The following is a 27,925-nucleotide window of genomic DNA, read 5'->3' on the forward strand; positions in this document are numbered from 1 at the left end:
GCACACTCCCATCGCTGGCAATATGGTCACTCAGCAACCATATTGCCCGCGATATTAGTCAAAATCGCCCCCGTGTGTACACAGCCTTAGAGAATGGAAAAACAAATATATTATAATATCTATCTATATCAAGATATGATATAGTTAATCCAATAAGGCCACTCACATAATGTCTCGTCATGAAGCTGTAATATTGTTACATTACCAGTCAAATCATATGTAGGTCTATGTTTCGGCCACTAGGTGGCCTTTTTCAAGACAGGTCAACAGTGGATGTCCTCACAGCTCCAGAGTCAGGATACACTGACACTGTCTGCCTATTCTCCTTATAAAGCACTCACTCATACTCATCTTGTAGAGTATGATAGCTCTACAATGCCATAGGACCCGCTGGAACGCATCGGCGGGTGCGTGAAATGCACAGCCATATTGGATTTACTGAGAGCTGACGGAATCAGCTTATCAGTACATGGTATTTGGTCACATGGTGCGCTGACTGTTGAACAGCTGGGCACCAGTACATCCCTACACAGCTGAACAGCATGTAATCAGTTGTGTGTGCTTTATAAGGAGAATAGGCAGACAGTGTCAGTGTATCCTGACTCTTGAGCCGCGAGGACGTCTACTGTTGACCTGTCTTGAGAAAGGCCACCTAGTGGCCGAAACTTAGACCTACATATGATTTGACTGGTAATGTACCAATATTAAAGCTTCATGACGAGACATTTGGCAAATGCCCTTATTGGATTAACCACATAGTTTTCTGTATTTACGCATACAAAGATACCATTAAAAAATGTAATCAGATAACGTAGGAGTAACATTGTTTATTAAACCATTAAGTAGCAGCACATGATAGTTTAGTATGTGTATTTATACCAATTCTTCTATCTGGTGCTGTTATAAATATTTAATTTAAACAAAGTTTAGCTTAACAGATCCAGTTAATCTTACTTCAGGTTCTTTTGGCTCTTAATTCTCAAAGCACTTCTATTTATTCCTTGCATTATTATGCATTGGCAGTGTACCCTTGTTAGCTATGTAAAGCTCTAAAGAACCACTGGCGTTACATAGAAAAAATAAATTATACACATTTATTTATATTTTTAAAAGAACATTATATATCATAAAATGGTTATTCTCAGTACTGTGACAAAATATTCACAAATCTGTAAACAATATGCATTTGATGGAATGCAGTACCTATTATAGCATATTGGCGTCACTGTAACAGCCTATGGAGCACCGGTCATGTAGTAGTGGAGGCAGCCATTTTGTGGACATGGATTAAATGCAGGATACATACTAGGGGCAGATAAATCTGGTGCATGAAGGATGCTTATTCATTTCCTAAACATAATCTGCCACACTTACTTATAAGGTGTATAGTTTTAACTCTATAGTTAAAATCAAGAAATAACCTGGGATTCCTATATAAATTATTGCTCAATTTATATTAATAAAAAAAAAAAAAAAAAAAAAAAGTCTCTTGTAGAACTTCATAATAAATAGATCAGTCTTGTTATTCTGTTGTTTTCGCTAAATTTTTTTTTTTTCAGCCAATTGGCAGAATCCAGACTGGTCCACAGTTTGGGTTTGCCAGTCGAGGGTATTAATAAGATCCAGGGGCTTGTTTTGGGATGCAGATGGGGGGTTGCTGCTAGCACCAGATGGGAAGCTGTAAGCAGCTGCTCCTCTCCGCTTTCATGTATGGTGGGAGAAGTCTGTGGAGGGCAGGATTTTCCAACTTTGAAGCTGCAGTTATGCAAATGGTACAACACAGAGCCAAGCAGTGTGCTCAGGCTCCCCGTATTGTAATATTCATCAGCTCTTTCATGGAAAGGCAGAGGGAACGATTGCAGAAAAATAGAGCTGATCCTAGACATACAATGTGCTATTTCAAGGTAAGTGTGACCATTTAATTCTGCTCCAAAACAGTTAAACCTGGAAGTAAAGGCGAAGAGACACGCTCAATCTTATTTTTCTTTTAATGCTCCCACATTCTCCACTTAAAATTTGCATCCCTTCCGTCATCGATAAAATAAGTCAAAATGACACATTGCTAATTTATAAAAAAAATAATAAACCATGTAAGTGAGGTCTGAAAACGTCATTTGAAGGCTCCAGGAAAAGGGTATCAGTGGGATGTCTTTTTGGATCCTTTACCAAATTTGGCATCAAGTCCTAGACCTGTGGAAAACAGAACAGTGCAGTGAGTATGGCAGGAAGAGAGTGGGCACAGCGTGTGAGCTCTACTGTCATATACTATGAGTATATGTTTATGGCTCATTATATAAGGGTGCCTGCCAAGTGCAGCTGGCAACAAATTCCTAACCCCACCTCCTCATATCACTTAGCAACAAGTCAATGATGTGGGCACATGGTCAGTCTCACAGCAGACTTAGATGGCACAATCGTGGTAATACTATAGACTGCTTCCAGCCTTAGCCAGCAGTAGCGTGTCTACATCTTCTGAACTACAACCTCCAACATTATGAAGGGCAGATCACATTGAGAGATGTAGTTTGGCAGGAGTTGTAAAATTTCTCTCCCCCCTATTGGCCAGCTAATGATAAAAAAGAACCTATGCAATCTTAACTGGTGTTTCACAACTTAGGCCAATGACTACATAAAACATCTTGCAATTTTTAATACATAATCAAAATAGAATCCCAGCAATACAGAACAAATGATTGCTGTACACAGATTGCCAACTCCTAGTTTATTTTACTCCTTTCAGACCAAAACCCCAGGTCTGACTAAGGACTGGAATACAATGTTGTGTGTTTACACTGCAGCTCCGTCCTGGATTATCCCCGGGTTAGTGCAGTGTTAACTCCTCTGCTGGTGCTTGGTGAGGACAATCTCTAAGAACCGGGTAGCCAGCTCTACAAGGAGTTTTAATGAGACCTGGGTCAATTTACCCATTCACACTGCCCTGGGACCATAGTGTTACACGTGTTCAACCAAGGTTGCTACCTGGTTTTAAATGCCATGTTATTGAACTGCAAGATGACAACCTAGCCCTTACCTGGCTCAAAGCTGTTATGTGAAAAGGGGTTTTTATGAGTTTTACAAGTATAGTGGTGCTACCCTCTTTTCCCAAATAGATAAAATAAATAGTCTCTCTCGCGATAGAACGTATAATTAGACACACACACACACACACACAATAAAAAAAAAAAGAAGACTGCAGCGTAATAGATCATGGTACTCTAAAAACCATATGGATTCTTATATCTTAATTACAGCTTGTGTTATAACAGAAATCCCACAAACATAAACCTACCAAATCACATGAGCATGCATATCCCCCCCCCCAACAATAACACTCCTGAACTTACTCCAGCTACACCAGAGCCCCATCACAAAGTCACAGCTGTAGCACACCACAATTGTAAACTCTAGCATCATTCACAGAGACACTACTCCCAGAAAAGCTCACCCCTACCTCACCAGCAGCAGCCCACCCCTGCCTTACTGACAGTCATACACATTTCTGAACAACATTTACAAAGTTTCAAAATTACTACAAAAGTTACAGAACAGGACATCAGTCCTCATTAAAGATGACTGGATCAATTATCAAAGAACATGAACAGGACTATTCTTTCCTCATACTCGATGTGTTTCACCCTTCATCTCACGTAGAACTATTTCTTATCAATTTAAGAACAGGAATCACTCGGGTATGTGGTCAAGCTAAGAAATATGCACACCCCTTGTGTGGTTGTACACTCCCAGCCTTCTGCATCATATATGGATGAGCATGAATTAGAATCATATGGATTTGAAAGTTGCTGTTTGCACATAAAACACATTGGTTTATTACACCTAGTCTCAAATAACTAATACTCACTACTCTGAAGCATAAAATGGAATCTTAGGTGCTGAAATAAGAGATCTGAAAGATATATTACAGTGTAGTATGTCGTTTTTTAAATCTTATTGTTAATTCCCTTAGGATCGCTGCAGAAAATTAGTTTTGTTTATCTTTGTCCAAACTGTGTCCCTCCAGCTGTTTTGAAAGCAAACATCCCAGCGTGCCTTGCCATAGTTTTAGCATTCCCTAATAGCAAAACTGTGGTAAGGCATGATGGGATGTGTAGTTTTACAACAACTGGAGGGCCATAGTTTGGACATGCCTGGTTTAGGAAAAACCCTACCTATCAGCACCTGAAGGGTATTACTAATTTGATTAAGCAGCATTTATTTTATCCTTCAGTCTAGACAGGCTGGACCTGTATTTGGAGAGCAAAGATGTCCTTTGGTGCCCATTTAGAAGATCAAAAGGTGACCTCTGGTAAACGGACTCTCAGTTTAGAAATATTGTTGTATTTTCTATAATCATGTGGTCTTACGGTAGACAATAATATGGCCAAGAGTGGGTACTGTAGCATCAGAGAAGCCTTCACATTGGCCTGGAGGCTTAACCATGTTGTTGCAAATACATACACAACTAAGATCTCTGAATTATCTACCATGTTTTTTTCAAATCTTATTGGGGGAAATCTGTCTTGTGTATACAACTAATCCTCATTAAGAATAAAGGGACTCTAGTGCCTGAACTTTATTTTTATCCATTTATTTTGAAACACTGACTGGACACATTTTTACCTATCTATCCAAACAAAGCCATGTACTGCAGCTAGTCCACAGTAATGTTGCTTTCCCACTGCAGACCAGTTTAAAGTACTGGTAATCTTAAAACGGTATTAGCATTCCCACTGCAGCAGATTACCGTTTTAAATACCATTTAAGGACCATTCTCATTGCAGTGAACCGTGTAAAATGTAGAGTGCCTAACCCCCCCCCCCCCCAGTGTAAAGAGTGCCTAATCCCCCCCCCCCCCCCCAAGTGTAAAGAGTGCCTAACCCCCCATACCTGCCCTGTGCCCCCACCTCCCCTCCCCTTGTACTTACCTGCACGGGGGATGCAGGGCAGCGGAGGTCCATGCAGGGTACAGGCAGTCCCAGTGCCCGATGAGAACTTGTAGTTCTCACTTTGCGCATATGTAATGAGTGCACGTGCATACTAATGAGCCACTCATTACATATGCGCATATGTAATAAGCAGCTCTTTATTATGCACGTGCACTCATTACACATGCACAAAGTGAGAACTACTAGGTCTCATCAGGCACTGGGATTGCCTGGAGGCTAAATAACGTTTAAGAGGCATTCCCACTGCCTCTTAAACTTTATTTTAACGTGTAGGACTCTGCTTTAAAAACGGGTTGAAATACCACTTAGCTTTAAACGGTATTTCAACTCTGGCACTTTCCCACTGCAGCCTTAAAACAGTAAATTGCGCTGAAAATCTGCAATTTACCGTTTTTAGCTGCAGTGGGAAAGGGGCATAAATTGCTACTTGATAAAAATGCCTTGCAAAATGTTCCAAAGAAAGGCAAACAGAACTACAGAAACTATGGCAGTCAAGAAAAGGTTTACTGTGTAACAAAAAATAAGATAGCATGATGGTAAATGAAACTGCAAGACCATCTGCCCATCCTTTGGCACTTACCTAGAAACACCAGCAAGGTCCCAACCCATTGTAAGTTACTAATTGGATTGGAGAAGAGCAGTACCGAGGCTAAGATTGTAAAGAACTTCCGGGTGGTTGTGATGATCGAACAGGTCAAAGGACCAAAATATACCACAGTCATGAAAATGAAAGTCTGGTGAAAAAATAATAACTCATCAGTAACATTTCAAAGAATATTAAAACAAAAATACCACATGCACAGACATGTAAAGTAGAGATTTATATATATTTACCTGCCCCAGGGCGCTAGTCAGGCTAAAGAGCAGGATGTTGTAGATGATACTTGGGTAACGTTCTGTGAAACTCAGGAACTCCCACAGTTCTCCAGTGAACACAATGCCTATGGATTTAAATATATTATTCTTATTACGGTTTCAATTTTATTTGAAGATTATTAAAAAGACACGTATTGCTGATGGATTTGGCTGGGGCTATCCTATTAGCCCTGAAAAGCCAACGCAAGTCACCACTTAATGGATTTTGTTTCACCTGCCTAAAGGTGCATATGCATTATATGATAAAATAAAACAAAGAATATGAACGATAAAAAGATAGTTACCACTTTTGTTAATGATGCGCAGTCCAGTGGGTCATTAACAAGGTCTTCCATCATTTGTACATGCAGGACAGGGGATATCACTAGCGAGAGCCATGCTGCAGAATGCATTCCCCCACCCCCAACATTGCTGAATACACATATTGGCGAATATGTACTCCGCAAGCAAAACAAAGTCCCCAAAATCAGACAAAAGTTTGCTTTTTGGGGGGCGTAATAATAGGATTACTTAGATACATCTATAAGTGTTTGCCCATGATTGCGCTCTACTCTTTGTGCAGGATACACTTTTCAAACCAAATTTAGGACTTTTGCCAGTCAACTGAAAATGTAACCATTCTCAATAGAAGTGAATACGGGTTTTAGTTTGCAGCTTCAGATAAGGAAAACTTTTTGTACTATCCACATTGTCGGCTGGTGGACAATGGACCATGAGGTGTCAGCAGGAGCTGGCACCACTAGTAGAACTTAAAAAAATAAAATAAAAATGTAGATTCTATCTTCTGCAACCCATGGTCTTTAGTACAAATTCAAAAGGAACCCTTAACCAGGGATGGGGAACATTTGGCCCTCCAGCTGTTGAACTAAACATCCCAGAATAACTGGCAACAATTTTAGCATAGCCAAATAGCAAAACTGTAGCAGGACATGCTGGAATGTGTAGTTCTGGAGGGCCAACGAGTTCTGGAGTTCCCCATCTCTGATTTAGGGTAGATTACCAATTGTAACTTACAAATCAACTACAACCAACCCGGTGTCCCCCAGACCAGTAAAATAGGGCAAGACAAATTGCTGTATCCCCCAGAACTCTCCACCCAATGACTAATAATGTATTGAAATATTTTTACATACTAACAGATGGCCAGATAAGACATGTTATTTTTAAGGTTACTTTCTCTACATAGCAGAAAACAGGTCTAAAATAATGTATAACATGTATGTTGCATATTATATTAATGGCAAAGAGATTTATGAACTAGCAGATGGGAGTTATATACACACTTAAACATCATTAGACACTTTAATGTCCCCTCAAATATAGGACTACACACTTGTTTTCTGAAACACTAACATAGTAATTAAGGCTGAAAAAATACGTTAGTCCATCGAGTTCAACCTATCTAACTTGTAACTACTGACTTAAGTCATATCTATAGGATTCCCTTAGTTGCCAAAAATGCATCCAGTTTTGATTTAAATTCATTAACAGTGGTCGCTGTAACCACCCCCGACCCTGGTCCTCAAGTACCCCCAACAGTACACATTTTCCAGGTCACCCAGCAGGTGCACTCATTATTCAGACACATTTTAAAAGATCCACAGGTGGAGCTAATTATGTGACTTGTGATTCAGTGTGGAGACCTGGAAAATGTGTACTGTTGGGGGTACTCGAGGACCAGGGTTGGGAACCACTGGCATAGTGTATGGGGGCCTTAACCCTTTAAAACTCATCATGCGTGATTTCAACATCTTGTTTGACAGTCATCCTCCTCCTCGTGCCTCCAAACTAATCTCTCTAACCTACTCTCTTTGTTCTCTCCCAGCATACTAATGCTGGGCAGATGCTGAAGGGTTCTGAGTGATGCTAGATCACACAGAAAGCTTCAGCAAGATCGCTTAGCACACAGCAATGTGCCAGCGTTGTGTGCCGAGCGATCTGTCAGCGCCAGTGTTCTCCAGCGAAGGCCGCCATCCACTAGTACGAGGTATTGAATGCAATAGCAACTCCCAGGTAGCAGGATCACATAAAATACACCATATTGCGGTCCTTTTGCAAAATTTTCATGGCAGCCTTGACGATCTGCAACACTTATCTGAGGAGCACGGGAATGTGCCTTGGATTGGAAGTTTGGAATCGGATAAAGAGCGGCCATATCTGATAGTGGATGGCACCTGAAGAGGTCAACAAGACATTTGTTACCATACCTGGTTTCAGGATGGACAGGAAATAATAATAAAAAACCTCTAATTAATTGAATGGGGGCTGCAGTTTGTCAGAGAGCTCTCTTAGCCAATCATTCTTTGGTTTTCTGCTCGCCGGGGATGTAGAGTGGGAGAGCGCCTCTTCGGAATGGGCGTTTCCCTGTTCTAAAGATAGATGTGTACCAGCCATGCGGACCACATTGGATGTGCTACAAAGCACCCGCGAGGTGCTGCCGACACGCTGCACATGTAAGTTATGTGCAGCCTGTCTGACCTTCGATGTGCATGGTACCACGCATCGGAACTAGGAAGGCCAATCCCGGGATCAGGATCGGCGGGATCCCGGGATTTTGGCCTAAAAACGGCGGGATTTGAATCCCGGGATTGAGCCTTCCAATCCCGGGATTGCGGGATTAGTACCTGTTTGTACAGAAAACAGCAGGCGGCTGTTTGGAACAGTGTCTGTGCTGTAGCGGCATGACGGTGGCCGGGCTACGCAGCGTGACCCCTGACATCACATCACGCTGCACAGCCCGGCCGCCGTCATGCCGCTACAGCACAGTAGCACACTGTTCTGAACTTGTTCGCCTGGCCGCCCGCCGGCCCGCTGAGGAGCTCCCAGGCGCCCGCCTGCTGAGCAGCACCTAGCCGCCCGCTGAGCAGCACCTAGCCGCCCGCTGAGGAGCTCCCAGCCGCCCGCCCGCTGAGCAGCACCTAGCCGCCCGCTGAGGAGCTCCCAGCCGCCTGCCGGCTGAACAGCACAAGACAAGCTGAGCTGCATGCCCGCTGGAGATGGTCCTGCTACTGCCTGTCACCACCATCATGTAAGTGACAGCGCAGTGCAGGGCAGGAGGGATAGTGGGGATTAGTCTGCCGTGTTGATGTGCGGGTCGGCCAGTTTGGGGAGGAGGGACGTAGTTTTTTTTTTTTAAACATGGAGGCCAATCCCGGGATCCCGGGAATCCCGGGATTGAGCATTTTTCAATCCCGAATCCCGGAATTGAAAAAATGCCCCAGAATTGGCCTCCCTAATCGGAACGGATGTCATACACATGTGATTTCTTGGCCAGATGCACTGGAATCAAGCGAAATTGGGCCCAAATCACAGTGTATGGTGGGCCTAAATCATAGCCATCTAGCTTTGAAGATTTTGATACGTGTGGATGTATGAAATCTGCCATTCCCAGAAATGTATAAATCAATAGTTAGGAGTCCATTCAGTTTAGGGACTTTCATGGGCACTCTACAATGCTCTTATTACATGCCATTCAGTACTCAGATGTCACCAATCAGACAGCCTTTATTTACAGTTTATTATATAGCGCAGCATATTCCGTTGCACTTTACAATTGGAAACCGTGATGAAACTGGGTAATAACACACCGACAAAGATGGATCGCCAATTATGCTCAGTGGGGGACTGGAGATGATATCCAATGGGTGCGGCCTAGGCGGGTGATTAATGTGTGATGGTAAGAACTGTAACTGATCAGAGTTGTGCTTCACTAATGTTACTGTGGCAAGAGGCATCATATATCTCCTTTCCATCAGAGATCCCTACGCCATATTTAAAAGGCAGGGTGCGGGGTTTGGAAAGCAGAACATTGAAAGAGGGTAAATGGAGATTGCAGAAGTGCACGGTGTATCAGTATGAATTGATAGGCACAACTGTAGCTATGTACAGCTAAGACATCTGTAACCTGCAGAGTCTTGATAAATTATTCGTCTGTCCTGCCAGCAAGTGGGCAATAGCTGCAAGAGTCAACATATACACACACACACTATATACATCACGTACAAAGGAGTATAGCGCTGCCACCTTCTGGCTAAATATGTCTACAACAGCCTATAGCTGTGGCCTAGACAACGGAAAATTATAATCGTGCAGGAATATAAGAACCCTCTAACAGTTTACTGTGAACGTCAGATTTCTCTAATATTAGACAGAAGCCATTCATAATATATGTAGAAGTAACAGCATTGAGCTGCATGACATTGGGATAAACAGCACCTCTACTCATGCTGAGAATGGACTCACAATCTTCTTGCTGGTTTGGTGACATGGCCAGGACTGAAAGAATGACCAATCTCCTAGCATTATACCACACCTACAGGTTGTTGTATATTAAGAAATACCACACCACAGTTATATTTAAAACTAAAAACAATGGAGCGGAACAAATCTTCTAAAGAGGACAGACATTTATTACAATAGATAAAATGTTTCAGTACCTCTAGCCATATATAAACAGCACAGCGTTATAAAAGCCCCATATAAATAATGATCTATAAATTATGTCATGAACATAATTATTTGGATACACCTTTATGCACTGGAATAGGCAATTTACTATAGGTATAATGATGATGGTCTGTCAATGGTACAGGTGAAGTATCCCTTCCAAAATGCTCAGGACCAGGAGAATTTTGGATAACGGATTATTCCGTATTTCGGAATATTTGAATATTTCAATGATGTATTTTAAAGTATCTTGCATTTATGCTGTATAAACACATATCAGCCACATGAAATGCACACACATTTTATTTGTTCCATAAACAAGGTTTCAAAATATGAAACAAAATGTGTGTACTCTCTCAGGAAACTGAATTTGAATGCCAAGCAATCATTGTCTTACACACATATAGTGCCAGTTACATATCATGTCCCCAGTAGTGCTGGTACAAATGTCCCCAGTAAGTTTTTAGGCAATATTTTTTTTTGCAAAGTAAATATCTTTGGATAGATAGATAGATATATAGATATATAACAAAGACCACTAAAATTCTTAAAACACATAAAATAAGGAATACATTTAAAAGATATCTACTAGTTGCTCAAGGCCATAAAATGCCTTCAATACGTGAGCTTTTTCGAAAACATAAACAAACAAAAACTCAAATTATCAGTGATAACTGTACAAGTGACATTACCAATGAGTCACAAATACAATGGAGACATGAAATAGTTGGAATAAATGAATTTGGTCTTATTTTGTGACAAAAAAAACCCCAATCACAATGCATCCCTCAATAATGTTAAATAGGCATTTCGATATCTCAATTACATTGACACGAAAGCTTTGGAACAGGATTATATGATATTGGGAATGAAATGGCATGAGCTCTATGGGCAGTCTTAAGATGGTTACACACCTATAGATTTATTTGTCCAATCTGTCTGGTGGGAAGAAAAATCTGGTAATGTATGGGAGCAAATGCTGGAAACCAGCTAAATTTATTAAAATCAATGTGTTTTAATAACCAGTCTGTTTTCCAGTGTTTGGGACCAAGTGTTGATTCCGATATGCTCCCATACAGCAGATTTTTGTTCTCACCATATAAATTGGACAGACAAATCTGTAGGCGTGTACCCACCTTTACTAGCATGATCGTTAAACAGAGGTGTCCTCGCACACCTAGCCTCAATATGCAATGATGCGATGTAGTTGTATCTTATTCATATTACAGAGGTGGACCAAAACACCAGAGTGTACGATAGATCCTTGGCTATGACTAATTACACAGAATTTAGTTTTAAAACCTGTCGCTATGTACAGCTAAGACATCTGTAACCTGCAGAGTCTTGATGAAGTCGAACATGAAGCACAATGAAAATTAGCATGAGAAAAAGCTGTGGCTGATGCATCACAGCACTCTGCATTCAGATTCAGACTTCTTTGAACACAGATGTATAAAATGTCGCAAATCAAAAGTGATCAGTGCAATTTAGCAAAATATTTTTTGTGGGGAAAAAAAAAATTCAATGCAGCAGAGTTGATTTTTTTTATTTTTTTTTAAAGGGCCTTGTTCATACATTACCATTCCAGTGGACGTGGAGGGAGACTACGAGCGCAGCGAGCCAAGTGACGGGACGTGGTACACTTATACGGTGCCCATGTTGACAGACATTTTTTTAAAACTTATGTTGACCTTTTGACCATGTAGACCATTTTTTTGTATCGACCAATAGTGGTCTACGCCTTACTGTCGACCTAACAACCCCTACCAGATATTTAAACCACTTTAAAAACGTATTTGTGCTCTGACAAAACATATTTAGCCATCTAATATTAGAGCCTGAGTAGAACACTAACTGAAATGTATAGTAATTATAAGGGTTGGGATCATTTGGTCTACAGCATGATGGTAGACAGTCATTAGGTTCGACATGGGAAAAGGTCGACATGGGTCTAGGGCGAAAGGTCATTAGTTTAACAAGGTCTAGGTCGACAGTGAAAAGGTCGACATGGGGTTTTTCAGTTTTTTTACCTGAATGTCAATACAGTCGACATGGACACAGTTTAAAGTGTACCACATCGGGCATCTTGGCACACTATTTTATTCTCCCACCACGCCGTAGTGGATGGTAGGGCATGAAATACCGCTTGTCGGCTCAAAAAAAAAAAAAAAAAAAAAAAACTGTGAAAAACCCCATGTCGATCTTTTGACTGTCGACCTTTTGACTATCGAACTAACGACATGTCGACCTAGAACCATGTTGACATTTTCCTATGTCGACCTAGAACCATGTTGACATTGTCCTATGTCAACCTAGACCCATGTCGACCTAATGACTGTCTATCATAATGCTATAGACCAAATGATTGCATCCAAATTATACACAGCGCTGCTGAGAAACAACATTTACATACTGTCAATTAGTAACCCAATATGTAGGCATATGCCACAGAATGTTAACATTGAAATGATCTATAAAACAAAGTAAATATATAAGTGGATCAAAAAAATAATAATCTCGTTAAGTTGTTTTTATAAACAGGTTTGCTCTAAAATTCTAGAATAAGTGATTGGAAAATATGAATATTCCTAAATATGACTCCTCTCATCAACTTACTGCTAATGATGGGTGGTCAGCTAAGCCATGTCAAAATATAGGACACAATACACGACTTTACACATAACCGCTAATATTTCACTATTTTTTTTTGCTAAATTCTACTGGTGAACTCAATCTAACGGTCACAGGGACTTTGGATGATGTAATTAATGTTGGTGACTGGTTCTGTGTTGAATATGATGGAAAGAGTTACCAAGGTCAGATCAAGGACTTCAAAGACAAGACACAGAACGACACGACAAAACAAACTGGCAGCAACTGGAAATGGTCATCACCACCAGATAAAATATTTTAGAAAAACATTATCTTCACATTAAGGGGGGGTATTCAATGTCAGAGGCCCTGTCCCGTTCTCGCTTTGCTCGACTTGAGGTCGGCGGTCGGGATTCAATGTCCCGGTCGCCGAGCGGCAAAAAAGGGGCGTGGCCGCGAGTTGAGAACGGAAATAGACGAGCTCCGGCCAGGAGCTTGCCTATTTCCGGCTTTTCTCGGCAGAACGAGCCCGACAGCTTGTGATGTCGGGCTCGTTCTGTGGAGAACCCCTGTTCAATGCTGTCGGGGAAGACAGCATTAAATAGGGCCCTGCAGCCATCTCACCCGTCGGGAGATGGCTGTGGGAGCACGACAAAGATTGAATACCCCCCTAAATCATGAAGATAAAGAGGCCTACACGGATTTATTCATATGGATTCTATAGGTTTAAGTAATTTGTATCAATGCCCTTTGACTATAGACAGAATGTAACGCGGGAGTTACTTTTGTATGCAAAATGAGTCACTGGTCAAATTAATTTTAAAGTTTGGTTAATATTCAGTTTTTTGTACATGTGTCAATCATAAGTTTAGGGTCTTATAAGTGTACAGCATAAAAATTAGATATAAAAATTAATTAGGAGAGCAGTTTTAATAGAAATATTAGTCACCTCCATTTCAATGTCCAAAAAAAAAAAAAACTATAAAATGTAACTACTAAAAGTTTTCTGCTTCTAAGCATTATGGGGCAGATATATTAAGACTGGTGAAGTGATAAAGAGGCTGGTACTTTATCATCATCCAATCAGCACCTAACTGACAAGTCAAAGGCTGGGTTTGGAAAAATGACAAACTCGAGAGCTACAGTACCAACAGTTCACGGTATCCAGGCCACCTGCGGATCTGTAGCATGTTAGGAATGAATGCTTCAAAACGTTACAGTGAGTAATGACTACACTTGTGCACCAGCTTGGTGGTCTGAGAAAATATGAATTGTTAGCAGCTCTTGAGGACTGGGTTGGCTAACCCTGAATTAGGACTACCTACTGCAGTTATTTTCAGATTTAAAAAGGTTACATTTTAGCTTAATTTTGTGTGTGGTGCATTCAAACTTCTAAAAAGTAACATGAGTCACGTGAAGTAACCAAGTTAAATCGGATAGCCCAGACATGGAGCAAAAGGCTTAGTGCCATCAGTAACTATGAATATACTTAGTGATGTTTTTTCTAGCAGTTTAAAACATGAAAGCAAACATTTCAAAAACACCAAATGGGTTACAGCTTATGTGAATACAAAGCAAAACCAATTCTTTTAAAAATGCTGTGTGTGTATTTGGTGATTAACTCGGTTACCTGCTCCTAGGAATAAACTGGACCAGAGGTTGATATGAAGCATCATTTGGTTGGAACCAGTCTGAAAATGCGCTCGCATGTGATCCTGAGACACTCCGGTTAGCCCATCCAAGGTGAGAGAGAGCAGCTGAGAGAGGGAAGTCAGGCAAGAGAACAGTTAACCCAGGGAACAACTATGTAATTTATGGCAGACAAGAAAAAATATTTTTAAAATATGTAGAAATTGGACATAGGCAACATTTGGCCCTCCAGCTGCTGCAGCATGCCCTACCAGTTTTCTCATCCCCCATAGCAAAACGGTGACAATGCATGCTGGTAAGTGTAGTTGTTCAAGAGCTAGTGCCACAGATTGCCTATCACGGTAAATGCAGTGAGTGAGGATAAAGCCCATGCATACTTAAGGTCCCACAGATGTTACATGGTTCCCACAGGAATTATGGACCCAGGGCGCTCTCCTTGTGGAGTTTGTATTTGTGTTGTAATTCTTTCAGAAAACCTGCTAGGTTACCAAACAATGTAAACTAATAGTGTTCCAGATGTAGACGTGTCTATTAGGAAAATTAGATTGTAAGCTCCACTGGCTGAAACTGGTAATAATTTGGCTTAAAGTTACACCTTTACAGTGCAGCAGGACATATCGGAATTAAATGAAAATGTAATAATGACAATAAAATCAATGAAGAACCTCATGAGATGAAATGTGCATTGGAATGGAACCGGAATTCTGACTGCAAATGTCCTCACTAATAGCAGATTGCCGACATTTCATTTTTGACCTAATGTTAATGAGCAGAAAGCAGCCTGTTTATTGTCCTACTCCCACACACCTACAAATAGGTGTACTAAACAGTGATCATCTGTTTATAATGTACATGGGCTGCATCCGCTTCAGTGCATTGTTGACTTGATTATTCATACACTATTACCAGGTAAATACAAATCAATTTTCACTTTTTACACAAATAGGGACTGGGGAAATCCCTGCAGCCAACACATGGTAAGAAGCAAATGGACCCGTGCAAATATTGCACATAGTAAAATAAACCCAGAGGATTTCTAGCGTTTGCTTAGTGCTTATTGTGGGAAGTAATTGAATAGCTAAAGGCTGTGTACCCAGGAGCTAAAAGCCTGCGGTATGTCCTGTGACTTATTTAATCCCCCCCATGTGTTTAACTCAGGCGTAACATTTAACTGCTTTGTGTACCCAACAAAATTCAAGATGGTTTAATTAGATCTTTCTTATCATTTCCTGAGGGTCTACCCACCTATTCAGTATGAATTATGTGAAAGTTGCCAACACACGATTCCCACTGCGGGGAAGATGGAGCTGATCTAGCACAGCAGAAGAGGAAGTGGGATGGCATTAGTATAGGAGCAGGGGGTTGGATGGAGTACGAGAGGTAGCGGACCAGGGACTGAATGAGCAGAACCCCAAGAGAGAGGGGTGTGGTTTAGAAGACCGACGTTACCTGGCACGATTATAGACCTGTGTCTGCCAGGTCTACCAGAAGCCTCAAAAGTTTCTTTCCCCAGGTGGTCCACCTGCTGACTCTTGAACAACTGACTAGTTGTACTGTAACCCACTGTGTATGTATAGGACACTGTGCCTCCTGATATATCTACCTGTTTGTGTTCCCCCTACTGCTTACTTGTAACCTACCCGGCTGCTGCACAGCAAACTGAAAACAAATTACTACTATATGCAAGTATACCTGGCCAATAAAGCGGATTCTGATTAGGTTTTTGCCAACACCAACACCAATGCATATACTGTATAATGGCTCCATCAGCACTTACAGACAGGGTAAAATAGAGATGGCTTTAACCAGAAGATTCACTAGGGAAATCCCAGATGCCCTCACTATTTACATATCACATATCCTGCGCACAATGTGAAGCAATTTATACTGAGATCTAGAAGCCTTGAGCTAAAAAGAACAATGCCTTGCCCCCTGCCCATGAATCTCTAAGTCTATTATATATAGCAGTGTTCCTTAGGGGGGCATGTGAGACTTTTAGCCACCAATGTAATCACATTCAAAACCAAGGTAGCATATCTAACCAGGGAGACCATTTTTAAATATAGGCTAGTGCCAAAACAAAAAACCTCTTTGCATGTACCTCCCACACAGTAACCAATAGACTGCATTACTATATTAGCATAGAAGAGCTTTGTCCAATCTCCGTCCACCACATCGGCACAGTGAAAGAGAGTGAGTAATCCTGGCTGTAGCATGCCACCTCTATGGGGTTTGGATCACATGGTTGACCTAAAGGATGGCCAGTCAAAAGATCGACATGGGGTTTTTCAGTTTTTTGACCCGAATGTCGATGCTTCAGGCACAGTGCCTCTATGCGCTTGGCACAGTATGTTATTCTCCCACCACGTGCTAGTGGATGGTAGGTCATAAAATACCACCTGTCAGCACATGTCGGCTCAAAAAAAAACCCATGTCAACCTTTTGACTGTTTACCTAATGCTTGTGTCGACCTAGACCCATGTCGATCTAGTGGTGTCAACCTAATGACTGTCCACCATCTTTAGGTCAACCAACCGACCGTATACCTCTCTATGTAGCATACCTTAATAACGTAGCTCACAGTGGGGATCAGGGTGGGCGAGAGTACCTGCAAAACTATCACCCTCCCGGTCTTGTACATATTCGAAAAAGCATTAGCCAAAATATGCAATTACTAGATTTAATTTCAATTTAGAAAAAGGAAAAATTTCCAAGCAACCTCTAAAACACAAAACCCATAAAGTCTGTATTAAACCAGTACCAGCAATAGCTCTCCATAGCCAAATAAGTGATCATCTTCGGTGGGACTGGAATTCTTGGGCTTGTACATAAACAGAGCTACTCCCAGCACTATGAGCAGTACACAAAGGTACTTGGTCAGTGGGTATTTCTTCCGGAGGATGGTAACTCCAAGGAGCATAACTGAGGAAACACAAGAAAAAAGTAAAATATCCCTATGACATATACATTTTTACAGGTATACTTTTAATTTGCATAAAAGAAGGTCAACAACCAGAGGACTCTATGTAACTGAAAAGAAATAAGGGTACTTATGTATTATCTGGGCTCCCATGTTAAATGCACCCCATTTTTTCATACCCCTACTATCCAACTATGCATGGACGCAGTCTCATAAGAAAAACCGGAGCCCAGATATTACATAAGTACCGAAATAAGAAACTCGGAACTAGAGATATCAGGAAACTACAGCACCAAAAGGATGAGACTACAATAAATAATGCAATCTAATCTATTTTAAAACATCAATACGGACACTTAAAGCTAAAATGTTACATTTTAGGAGGAATTCTCATTTAAACTGCACCATGCACTGGGCCCTATTCAGACTCGCTTGCTCTGCTGCGAATTTGCAGCACAATCAATTATCGGATGACTGCACTTGGTACACCGTGTGCATACACGATCCGTCCGTACAAAGATGGACAGTGAAGGCTAGCCTTCGCTGGCTGATTGACAGCCTGTGGCCGTTTGGAGGGAGTGCCACCGATGTCATCAGCAGCTGCCTTCTCCCCATGGCCTCTGGAGCGCCAAATAAGTCTAGACTTACTCTGTGCTTGCAAACAAGGGGGGGGAATCAATTCAATGGTGAATGATTCCAAATAGATTTCCCTGTGTGCATGGCTGTGAATGCATTCAAAAGAACGGTTAAAGCAGAAAAACCACATTGCACTACAGGAGGAGAAAATGCAACATGTGCAGAGCAATTTAGATTTGGGTGGGGTGTGTGCAAACTAAAATCTAAGTTGCAGTGTAAAAATAATGTAGCCATTATGTACCCTGCACAGAAACAATATAGCAAGCCCGATTTTAATTTTCTCTGCAGGTTACAACTGACTCTGTGCAGCAAGGTTTTGCTTTTCTAACAGGCCATGTGTGCATAATAACAACCTGATAATATTGTACATTTAGACAGAACAATGCAAGCATGATATTTGGGATTGTACCATGCACAGAAAACCTATTTCTTAATTATAAATTGTACAATGTGTCCTATCAGATTGTATGTATTTTAAAAAGTGGATAAAAGCTGGCATTACAAGCTGGATTTTAATTCCCATTAAAAAAATAAAATAAGTCAAATATAACAACAACTTAATTGGTCTACAACATAATCAGCCAAGCAATATAGTGGTTAATACAGTGGTTCCTAAACTGTGTGCCGTGGCACCCTGGGCTGCCTTGGGGAACTTGCAGGGTGCCCTGGATTGGTGGTCCATGTCCATGGAAAATTATTTATGACCAATGTAATAGGCAAACATAAATGAATCCTGTCCACCACATAACCGACACAATGATGAGAAACAAACTTATGTAATTTAATATTTTTTTATTTATTAATTTTTTTATTAATGAGAAACGTTTGCCCTAGGGGTGCCGTGAAAGAATTCTGATACTCTGTGGTGCCGTGATTCGTAAAAGTTTGGAAACCTCTGGGTTAATAGCTATCTAATGGACAATGTAGCATTATCGCAAGACATTTGTCTATGCCAACAATTCTACATACAAACAAGAACTGCTGTGCACCTATTTTCATTAACAGATACATTAAGTACATAAGCTAATAGAGAGCCGAGCAGGGGGAGGCTGCATAGGGAGCCGGGCAGGAGGAGGGTGACAGCGGGAGAAGCGCGCCGGGCAGGGAGGATGACGCTGGCTGCCCGGCAGTGGCGGGAGCCCGGAGGAACACAGATAACTTGAAAAAAAAAAAGCCCATACAGAATGACTAGCAAGCCATTGATTGGCTGAGAGAGGTCTCAGCCAATCAATGGCTTGCTAGTCATCTGTATGGGCTTTTTTTATTTTTTTCAAGTTAAGGGCCCCATACATCAGCAATTAATTGTGACAATTTTCAGATATGGAGATGATTGCCACAATTAATTTTAGATGTGTGGGCTCCCCCTTTTGGCAATCCCAATCACAATCGCCAATCGATTGCTTAATCAGGTTTTTAAACATGTTTAATAATCTGGTATTATCTGCAGATCTTTTTTAGATGTGTGGGCATTCCCAATTAGTTTTCTTCATCTATTTACATTATGAACAGCTGAAATGACAATCGATTGGGGCAATTTCCAGATATGAAGATGCAATCTTTAGATGGAAAAATCTGCCGATCACTGAAAAAATCTGTAATGTGTGGGCAAAGTCGGATAGATCTGAAAATCCATTTATCTGGCCAAAATATCCCAATATCTGAAAATCCATAAATTGTGATTGCTGATGTATGGGGCCCATTAGTGTGTTCCTCCCGGCTCCCGCCGCTGCCCGGCAGCCAGCGTCATCCTCCCTGCCCGGCGCGCTGCTCCCGCTGTCACACTCCTCCTGCCCGTCTCCTTATGCAGCCTCCCCCTGCTCGGCTCTCTATAGCCGGCATCCCCCGCCCGCTGTCATCCCCCGCACCGCTCCGGGGCTGGGCTGCACAGAAGATTTAGCAAATCTTCTGTGCAGCCCGTCCGACCTCGATCCGATGCGCACGGGACCGCGCATCGGATCGGACAGGGTGTCTGCAAGTGCGATTTGGGCCGATTTCACAGCCCGATTCATCCGAATCGGGTGAAATCGTGCCCAAATCGCATAATGTATGGGGGCCTAGGTTGCATGAAACTGCAGTTTCCCACTGCTTCTCACAGCTCAGCAGAGAACAAAACAATAGCTTTCAGATTGTAGTTAAGTGCCAGAGATTGAAGATAGACTGATTTTCTCACCTGGGATGGGTTTACAGGATTTCCCCAACACCTACAATATAAAAGCACAAGATTCAAATAAACAATACAAAGAAGACTTTGCTTGGCTGTGACCATTCTACATTTACAGCATCGTCGCCAAACCTACTACTACTAATCTTCATTGGAAATACACACACAGAGGGCAAGCTTTTCAATATATTTTCAATCCAGTTTAGAACTGGTCTAAGAACCCAATAAGAACTCTTCAACCATCGCTCTTCTCTAACTGTAGTGGTGAAGGAGCGGAGTGGTTGCGTCCAGGAGTGCATATATGCAGTGAAACACGTTGGTGGATATTGCAGCTGAACTTGTTTCCAGAGTACCATCTAATTTCCCAGTGACTGGACCAGCCTCTACTACGAAGGGGTGTATTCAATGATTTTTGCAAGCAGTGCTCGCAGGCTCAGTATTCAACGGACCCCCTCCCCTGCACATGCCGTTTCCCCCTCACTAGGTTTTTGTAGCAGAGCGGCCGCTAAAGCAGCGAGGCTCACAGCTAAATGCAGCTGCCTCCCTTGCATTAGCTGTTTGGGGCAATCTTCACCATCCTCTGACAGCGAGGATTTCCCCAGAACATTGAACAGGGTGAGCGGCCGGCGCGGGGGTAAATGCGATCCTCACCGTTTAACCCCCTCACCAGCCGCATTGAATATGGCCCTAAGAATTTGGGGACATTTCCACCAGTTGACCCTCATTATATGCTTAGGCTACAAAGAGCAGGAGGTAAGTATCCTCCATGAATCCGCTTTAAAAGGAACCCTGTGGATCACAATTGGACCCAGTGAATGAGGCAAAATAAGGGACACCTGCATACTCTAGTAAATATTTTACATAAATATAGGGTACTGTATGGACACCAGCTGTCTTTACCACCCATTTTTTTTCTGTATTCACAGCACTGTTTTTAAATTTCATTAAATTTAATATAAAAACAGTTAAGAGTGTCATAGCACGTATTTAGCGCAGTTTCTTTCACCTTGTTAGGGAGTAATATCCTTATTGTTTCTAACTGCTGCGTGGCTACACAGCTCTGCTTAAAATGCACCCACACTGATAACGTGTTATCTATGTATGCACCGATAAATGCCTGTGGATATTAAAATGTATATACACAAAGAAAGGCAACATAACACATAATACAAGATTATATGGAAGTATTTCAAAAAAATATTCTCCACAAAAACAAAGAAAATCAAAAACCAATTCATACCTATAAGTACCACATAATAAAATAGATAAATAAGTAGAGCATTTTAATTCTGCAATACTTCAATATTATGTTTAGTATATGTTGAATTTCTTTGTTGTCTTTTTCATTGGTGACTTTTCTATACTGCTCTTTCTATGCCAATTCCTTTGCCATTCTTTATACAGTGCTTCGCGCTTCTGTGATTCTGTTTAGGTCTGTCAATCTCTTAGTGGGTGGTCTTTAGCTGGGTACACATTTAAAGGTGCGTACATACTGGCCGATATATCGGCCTTTCAATTGAATGGGGGGGGGGGATAAATAGATGCACCATCGAACAATGTGTACGGAGTCATTCACAGATGTATTGCGTTGGCTTTACACCGCAGCCGATGCCCGTCATATCCAAAGGTATATCGGTGTATCGATCTGCCAACCAATCAAACAGCCGCTTCAGTGGTTGACTGTTCAGTGGGTGCGCGCATGCAAATGCGCCTGCCCGTTTGTGATGTCAGTCTCGATTGATCGTGCAGCGTGTATGGAGAACACGCTGCCCAATCAGTCTGTAGATATATGGATCTGTGACATATTTATTAGGGTGTACCCAGCTTAAGACGGCAAAATAAACTATATGCTCACGAACTACCACCATTAACAATATTTTTGTGCATATCATCTAATATGTACGCAATATATAGTTACTGACCCCATCTGTCTGCACATGCAGCTCAATCCAATCTACATCATCAATGACAGCATACTGCTGGATGGGGCCAATGTACAACACAGTTTGTAACATTGTTTAATGTTTATTGTTTGTAACAATACATGCAGTTCAAAGGACATCGCTGATGACATTGCATCATTTGCTGTGCACCCAGCTTTTCTTTTCAGAGGTGTCAGTGATTTCATTCTCCAGGGGTGTGCATACTGTAGGTGAGGGATATAAGAGAAGCTTTTTGATTGTTTTTTGTATTTTGTATTTATATTTGCATCTTTACAACAAGGCTTAGAAAAACAAAGAAACATTGGTTACAGTATACGTGGTCTGATCAGAATACGCATACAGACATGTCCTACAATTAGCCTGTTTGATTGAGGATTTTCACTCCCAATTTCTGGACTGTGGAGTAAATTACTTATTACACCTTCTCAACACCTGTTATTAAAGCTACACTGTTGTCAGGGGCATACACCAAGGATAGCCTGGCTTATACAATTCAAGTACTACCGAAACAAGCAACTGCAATTCCCTAGCACTCCTGCACGTTTAGTGTGGGTAGTGTGTGCCGGGACCTCCCCAGGCAGCAGGATTGCATCGGATGCATTGCATATGGTCCTTTCACATGCGATCTATCACATTTAACCCTGTTTCCCGCCGGAAACGCAGGTCTGACATCCGGACGGATGCGTACTGTACCGCCTATTTTATCTACTTTAATTATGGCTCCTCCATCATCATTAAGTATACACACACTTTACCTATAATTACTTATATACATATCTAAGGTTACAGCGCTTCAGCAACCATGTACCAGTAAAAAGAGGGAAGAAAAAAGTTACTACCAAGTTTTGTTGGAGGTGTTTTCGGTCAGTTAAACATGATCTAATTTCCTAATGATCTAATAGAAGGACTCACCTGTGTGGGGTAGTTGACATACTGGAGTGCTGAATTGCTGGACACCATGGCTCCTACGTAGGACAGTGAGCATGCCGCATAGAGCCAGCTCTGTGTGCGGTCTGCCTTAACCTTCGTATCAAAGAAAGTGATCACTGTGAAAAACACAACGGTTAGTTTTTAGCAAAATGCTGCTAGACCCATAATATGCCAGTACATGAAGTAACCCAGACGGGTAATGTGCTAGGACTAATCATGCATGCAGCTATCATCAAAGGAGGGTATTCAATCCTGGCCAATAGTTACGATAGTCGGAAATATCATCAAGGACCTATTCAATACCGTCAAGGACTCGCCAAACCACATCTCTTTCAACTTTCAGAATGTTTCAGCAGAGATTGAATACCCCACAATAGACAAAAGTAACTGAATAAGTAGAGACTATATTTTCTTTCTATAAACCATGAGGTGATCAGTGATGTAAACAGTATCTTCGCTTAAAGCGATTATCTCTCAGCTAGGTGATACTTACAAAACTTTGCAAATACAGCATTAATGATACACTGAACAAATACCAATGACAGTGCATATCGAAACTTCTCCTTGTTTTCCCCCTCGCCATATGTCCCTCGTGTTCTACAAAAAAAAGAACCAAAGTCTTGCTAGAATGCATGTTCAATAATGTTGGGAGACACGTTATGCTATTTCCTCTTGGTATAGTGAATTTACATACATCAGCATAATCAGCTAATTATAGATTTAGCGGTACTTGTGTATTATCACAGCGCCCATCGCATCATATACCAGATGGTATGCGATGCGATATTGCGCGATGTTGTACAATGTCATACAATTTTAAAATTGTATATGGCATACAATGCCATGGGATGCGATTAAAAATGGTATAAGCACCCTAACTTCACAGTATACGCGTCCCCTCGCGGGGCTCACCACGCTTCGGGCTTGGTGGCTCGCCACACTTTATAAAATCAACTCCACGCCGACGTGGATAGTGGGGGTATGAAAAGGTCGTAGGACGCGTACCGCCACCGCTCGCCACGCTTTGGGTTCAGGTTTATAGTGAGGGGTTGCCTGGGGGTACATTTAACATTGTAAGCACCCATGAGGGTGCTTATACAATTTTTAATCGAATAGGGGGCTAAAATCGCATCGCAATGCATCGGGTGTATGGCATGCAATGCGATAAAAAACATTGCGCGATCAATATCGGGGGCGCCATGATAATACACAAGTACCGATTTAGCTACTATGTGATGCAGGAGCATGTAGTTCCATCACCGCTACAAGCCACACTTAGGATCCACATGATAGATCGACAGTGACACCTTATGGATGACACGAATTAGGTTAACAGGTTTAACCCTACTTTCCATTAATTTACTATCCATGTGGACTATGATTGGGAATATGTACCACAAAATGTCAAGGAGTCACCAGGTTCTTCAGCTTGTATAAATTATTATTATTATTATTATTATTATTATTATTGTTTAATGGGTACTCAAAAGATATATGTAGAAGATCTTTAAAGAAGGTTCTTTTGGTTACCCAATAAGGACTCCTAAGTATTATTTGTAATAGTGAAGCGCCCGGTGATTCCTTGACATTTCGTGGTGCCGGTTTAATTGCATATGTAAGGTGACATATTTTCAATTGTGGTCTAGTTTGGCAGCATCAAAGCGCACTTCCTTTATTCCCTTTTTTTTATATTACAATTGGGAATAGTAACCTGTGGCAAGTGCAGTGAGCTATCTTTTCCAAAGCATGGCAAAGGTACAGGTTTGTATTGATTGTGGTCATACATGATAAAACAAATAAAATGGTACCCCAAATTATTTTTAAAAACTTGTGTCGACCATCATGATGTTGCCTTCTTGACTGTCGACCTTACTCACCATCTACCTGTTGCATGTCAATCTAGACACTTCAGACGTCAAGGCACACAAACAGTCCAGGATTTAGGGCTATCCCTGCTTATGCACAAATGGTATAAATCAAGCTGACTGAGGTACAAATTAAGTCACCTATGCCTAAAGCCATGTACACACAGGGCGACTTCAGCCCGTGCTGAGCGAGGTGCTTAAGCACAGATCGCTCAAGCCACATGGCTGCACACAGTTCGATGCACCCGCAATGTGTGAAGAGTGATCTGTGCAGACCAGTGTTCTCCTCTAGTCAGGCGATAGTGACAGCACATCGCCATGGCCTGTACACACAGGGCGATATGTGCTTAATTTCTGATTGATCTAGTCCAACGGTTCTCAAACTGTGTGTCCGGAGCTTCTCAGCATGTGGTCACGACTCCATGTTGCTGACCATCAGGCTGATGACTTTTCTAAACTCAGTCAGTGATTCCAGGAGTCTGAAAAATCTGTTGAATTGTCTGTTATTTTAGACTCCTCACATACTTCTGTGCCTTCACAATGCTGCCATGTATGTGCTGTCTGCTTACTACACATATGACCTTCTGTAGTGATTTGCTGGGGTCCCGCAATTTTTTTATGGTCTGATGGGGTCCCAGAGCGAAATAGTTTGAGGACCCCTGATCTAGTCAGATCGCTTAAAAATAGACTGGCAATTACCCCTTCTTAAGCCTGTATAGCCATAACACTTGGACTGCTGGTGTGCCTGGCGGACTACTGTTCTATACCACACCCACTGCTATAAAAAAAAAAAACAAAAAAAAAAAAACACAACAACATTAGGAAATGGTTCATATATGTAAAGTACATATATTTCTATGGTTAGGTAAGAAAGAATGTGTGTTGCATTCCTAGTGAGTTCATATGTGCCTAAATAGATCTGTCCACATGCAATACCATGCAGTGTGTTCTGCGCATATAGTTCAAAGGGTATGTAATACAACAGGTGTTGACTGGATGACAAGCTGTGCGAGGGTGCAGCTGCATAACAAATTCCCCCATACATTTCCCCGGAGGGCACAAATATGATTAACTTAGCTGTATGACAATGTAATGCTATAATATTATAGCTTTATGAAAGTATACAGTAGCTATATAAAATATAATTATGTGAGAGTACAGTAGCAATAATAAATATAACAGTGTGACAGTATACAGTGTGACTGGATAAATAATAGCTGTGTATAATAATAATAAATATAACTGACATTGTAGGTGTAATAAAACTGATGGTGTAAATGTAAATAAATATAAAGTAAATGTATGACAGTGTACTGGTATAATATAGCTGCATGAGAGTATAGCTATAATAAAATATGTGAAAGTATAGCAGTGTAGGGGTATAATTATGATAAATACATTTATCTGTGTCAGTGTAGGTTTATAATAATAAATATAACTATGTTGACAGGGTAGTGGTATGATATTATAGCTGTATAACAATATAGTGAGAGTACACCAGGGTGACTGTATAAATATTAGCTGTGTGACAGGGAAGGTGTATAATGATGTACAGCAGCTGTCTAGGTGTAGACATGTTCCCACATTAGAGCAGGAGGAGTATATTACACCGAGCGGCTGCAGTGCGGGTACTCACATAGTTTCCTGTAAGATTCCATAGTAGAAGTAACATACAAAGACCCCCAAAAAGCAGACCAGGAGCCGCAGCCCCCCGGGGCCCAGTACTCCTCCAGTGGCCATCTCTCCTCCTCCTGTCACCGGCACATCCAGCCGTATCTCTCGTTCTGCTGCCGGGGACCTCATACACACCAAGCGTGACGCGGCCCAAGAAAGACCCTGATCGGGCCTGTCCGCTGCACTGCCGGGATAGAGGGAACAAGAAGACAAATTGGCTAGTAGGTACAGGTGACTGCCGGGTCAGCCCGGGCTACAGGACCCCAAGCTCATGGCTGGGAGGAGTCATCCAAGAAGTCATCCATTCACTGCGGGCCACGGAAGCTGCTCTTCCAGGATGCGGCTACTTGCTGCTGCGCTGCGTGTGCGAGGGCGAAGGCCCCTCACTGACGCCACGGTCACATGACCAGAGCGGGCGGAACTAAGGTCTCTATCTGTCACTTTCTTTGCGAGCTCGGGAACCTGTATCTATATTTTACATTGAAAGCTCTGACGACGTCTTTTCTTTCAGTAGGGGTTGTCTTGCATGCGTAATCCATATAAAATATGTTTTTTTCTTCTTTTTTTTGTATGCATCTTTTTCTGTCTACCTATGACATATTCTGTGTTATAATGTTTTCTTTATATTATTATTTACTCGCCGAAGGTTTTCCCACATCTGCTCATGCGTGAATACCTTGCCACCCAATATGACCCTCTCCAGGAGGGACACAATGCTCTGTTCCTGGTAATGTATGATTGCCATCACCTGTATTAAACCTCTTAATGTATGATTGCCATCACCTGTATTAAACAGGTTAACGGGACTATGTAAAAAGCGGACCGGACTAGACTCCGGATCGCCGGACAGGACATCAAAATCTGCAGTCCGGAGCTTGTAGGGTCCGGTCCGGGGGGTGTCCTGTTCGGGGGGTGTCTTGTCAGGGGGGGTCCCTGTGATAGCTATCACCAGGGACATGGGAGAGGGGAGATTACAGCCTCCCCGTGTGGTCCGAACCGTCCGATTTTTGCTACATGCCTGGACCATACAGGGAGGCTTTATTCTACCCCTCCTCCTCTACCTGGTAACAGGTGTCACAGGCAGAACCCCCAGACAGGACACCCCCGGACAGGACACCCCCCAGACCGGACGATACAAGCTCCAAAATGCAGAGTTTGATGTCTGGACGGCGGTCCGGGGGTTTTGTCCTGGTCCGGATTTTAACCATACCCCAGGTTAACTGATAAGAAAGTTGGGTACTTGTTTCCTAGAACGGCCACAATCGTGAGTGATCGTGGCTCTTAATTAA

General features: G+C 41.8%; 1 protein-coding gene across 2 annotated transcripts; it reads right to left on the reverse strand.

Moving 5' to 3' along the window:
- Positions 1-1,970: 1,970 nt before the first annotated feature.
- On the reverse strand, positions 1,971-27,041 carry SLC35B1 (solute carrier family 35 member B1). 2 transcript variants are annotated; one of them, XM_083147348.1, is made up of 9 exons: positions 26,599-27,041; positions 23,591-23,694; positions 23,080-23,213; positions 20,234-20,264; positions 17,269-17,429; positions 14,488-14,614; positions 5,778-5,884; positions 5,524-5,677; positions 1,971-2,190 (listed from the first exon to the last, which is right to left on the reverse strand). In XM_083147348.1, the coding sequence occupies exons 1-9, from the start codon at positions 26,763-26,765 to the stop codon at positions 2,138-2,140; spliced, it is 1,038 nt and encodes a 345-aa protein (XP_083003474.1). In that variant the 5' UTR covers positions 26,766-27,041; the 3' UTR covers positions 1,971-2,137. The 2 variants fall into 2 exon arrangements, with proteins under 2 accessions (XP_083003474.1, XP_083003475.1); XM_083147349.1 differs by lacking the exon at positions 23,591-23,694 and having other exon boundaries at positions 26,599-26,763.
- Positions 27,042-27,925: the final 884 nt, after the last annotated feature.

The sequence above is a fragment of the Crinia signifera genome, chromosome 6 (assembly GCF_055691185.1).
Source record: "Crinia signifera chromosome 6, ASM5569118v1, whole genome shotgun sequence".
NCBI lineage: Eukaryota > Metazoa > Chordata > Amphibia > Anura > Myobatrachidae > Crinia > Crinia signifera.

Bases quoted from the DNA above. Each gene is read 5' to 3' on its own strand.
- SLC35B1 (XM_083147348.1), bottom strand. From the start codon at position 26,765: ATGAGGTCCCCGGCAGCAGAACGAGAGATACGGCTGGATGTGCCGGTG. The intron at 23,695-26,598 runs GTGAGTACCCGC...TTTTTTTTGTAG, and splicing joins GGAATCTTACAGGAAACTAT to AACACGAGGGACATATGGCG. The intron at 20,265-23,079 runs GTGAGTCCTTCT...TTTATATTGTAG, and splicing joins ATGTCAACTACCCCACACAG to GTGTTGGGGAAATCCTGTAA.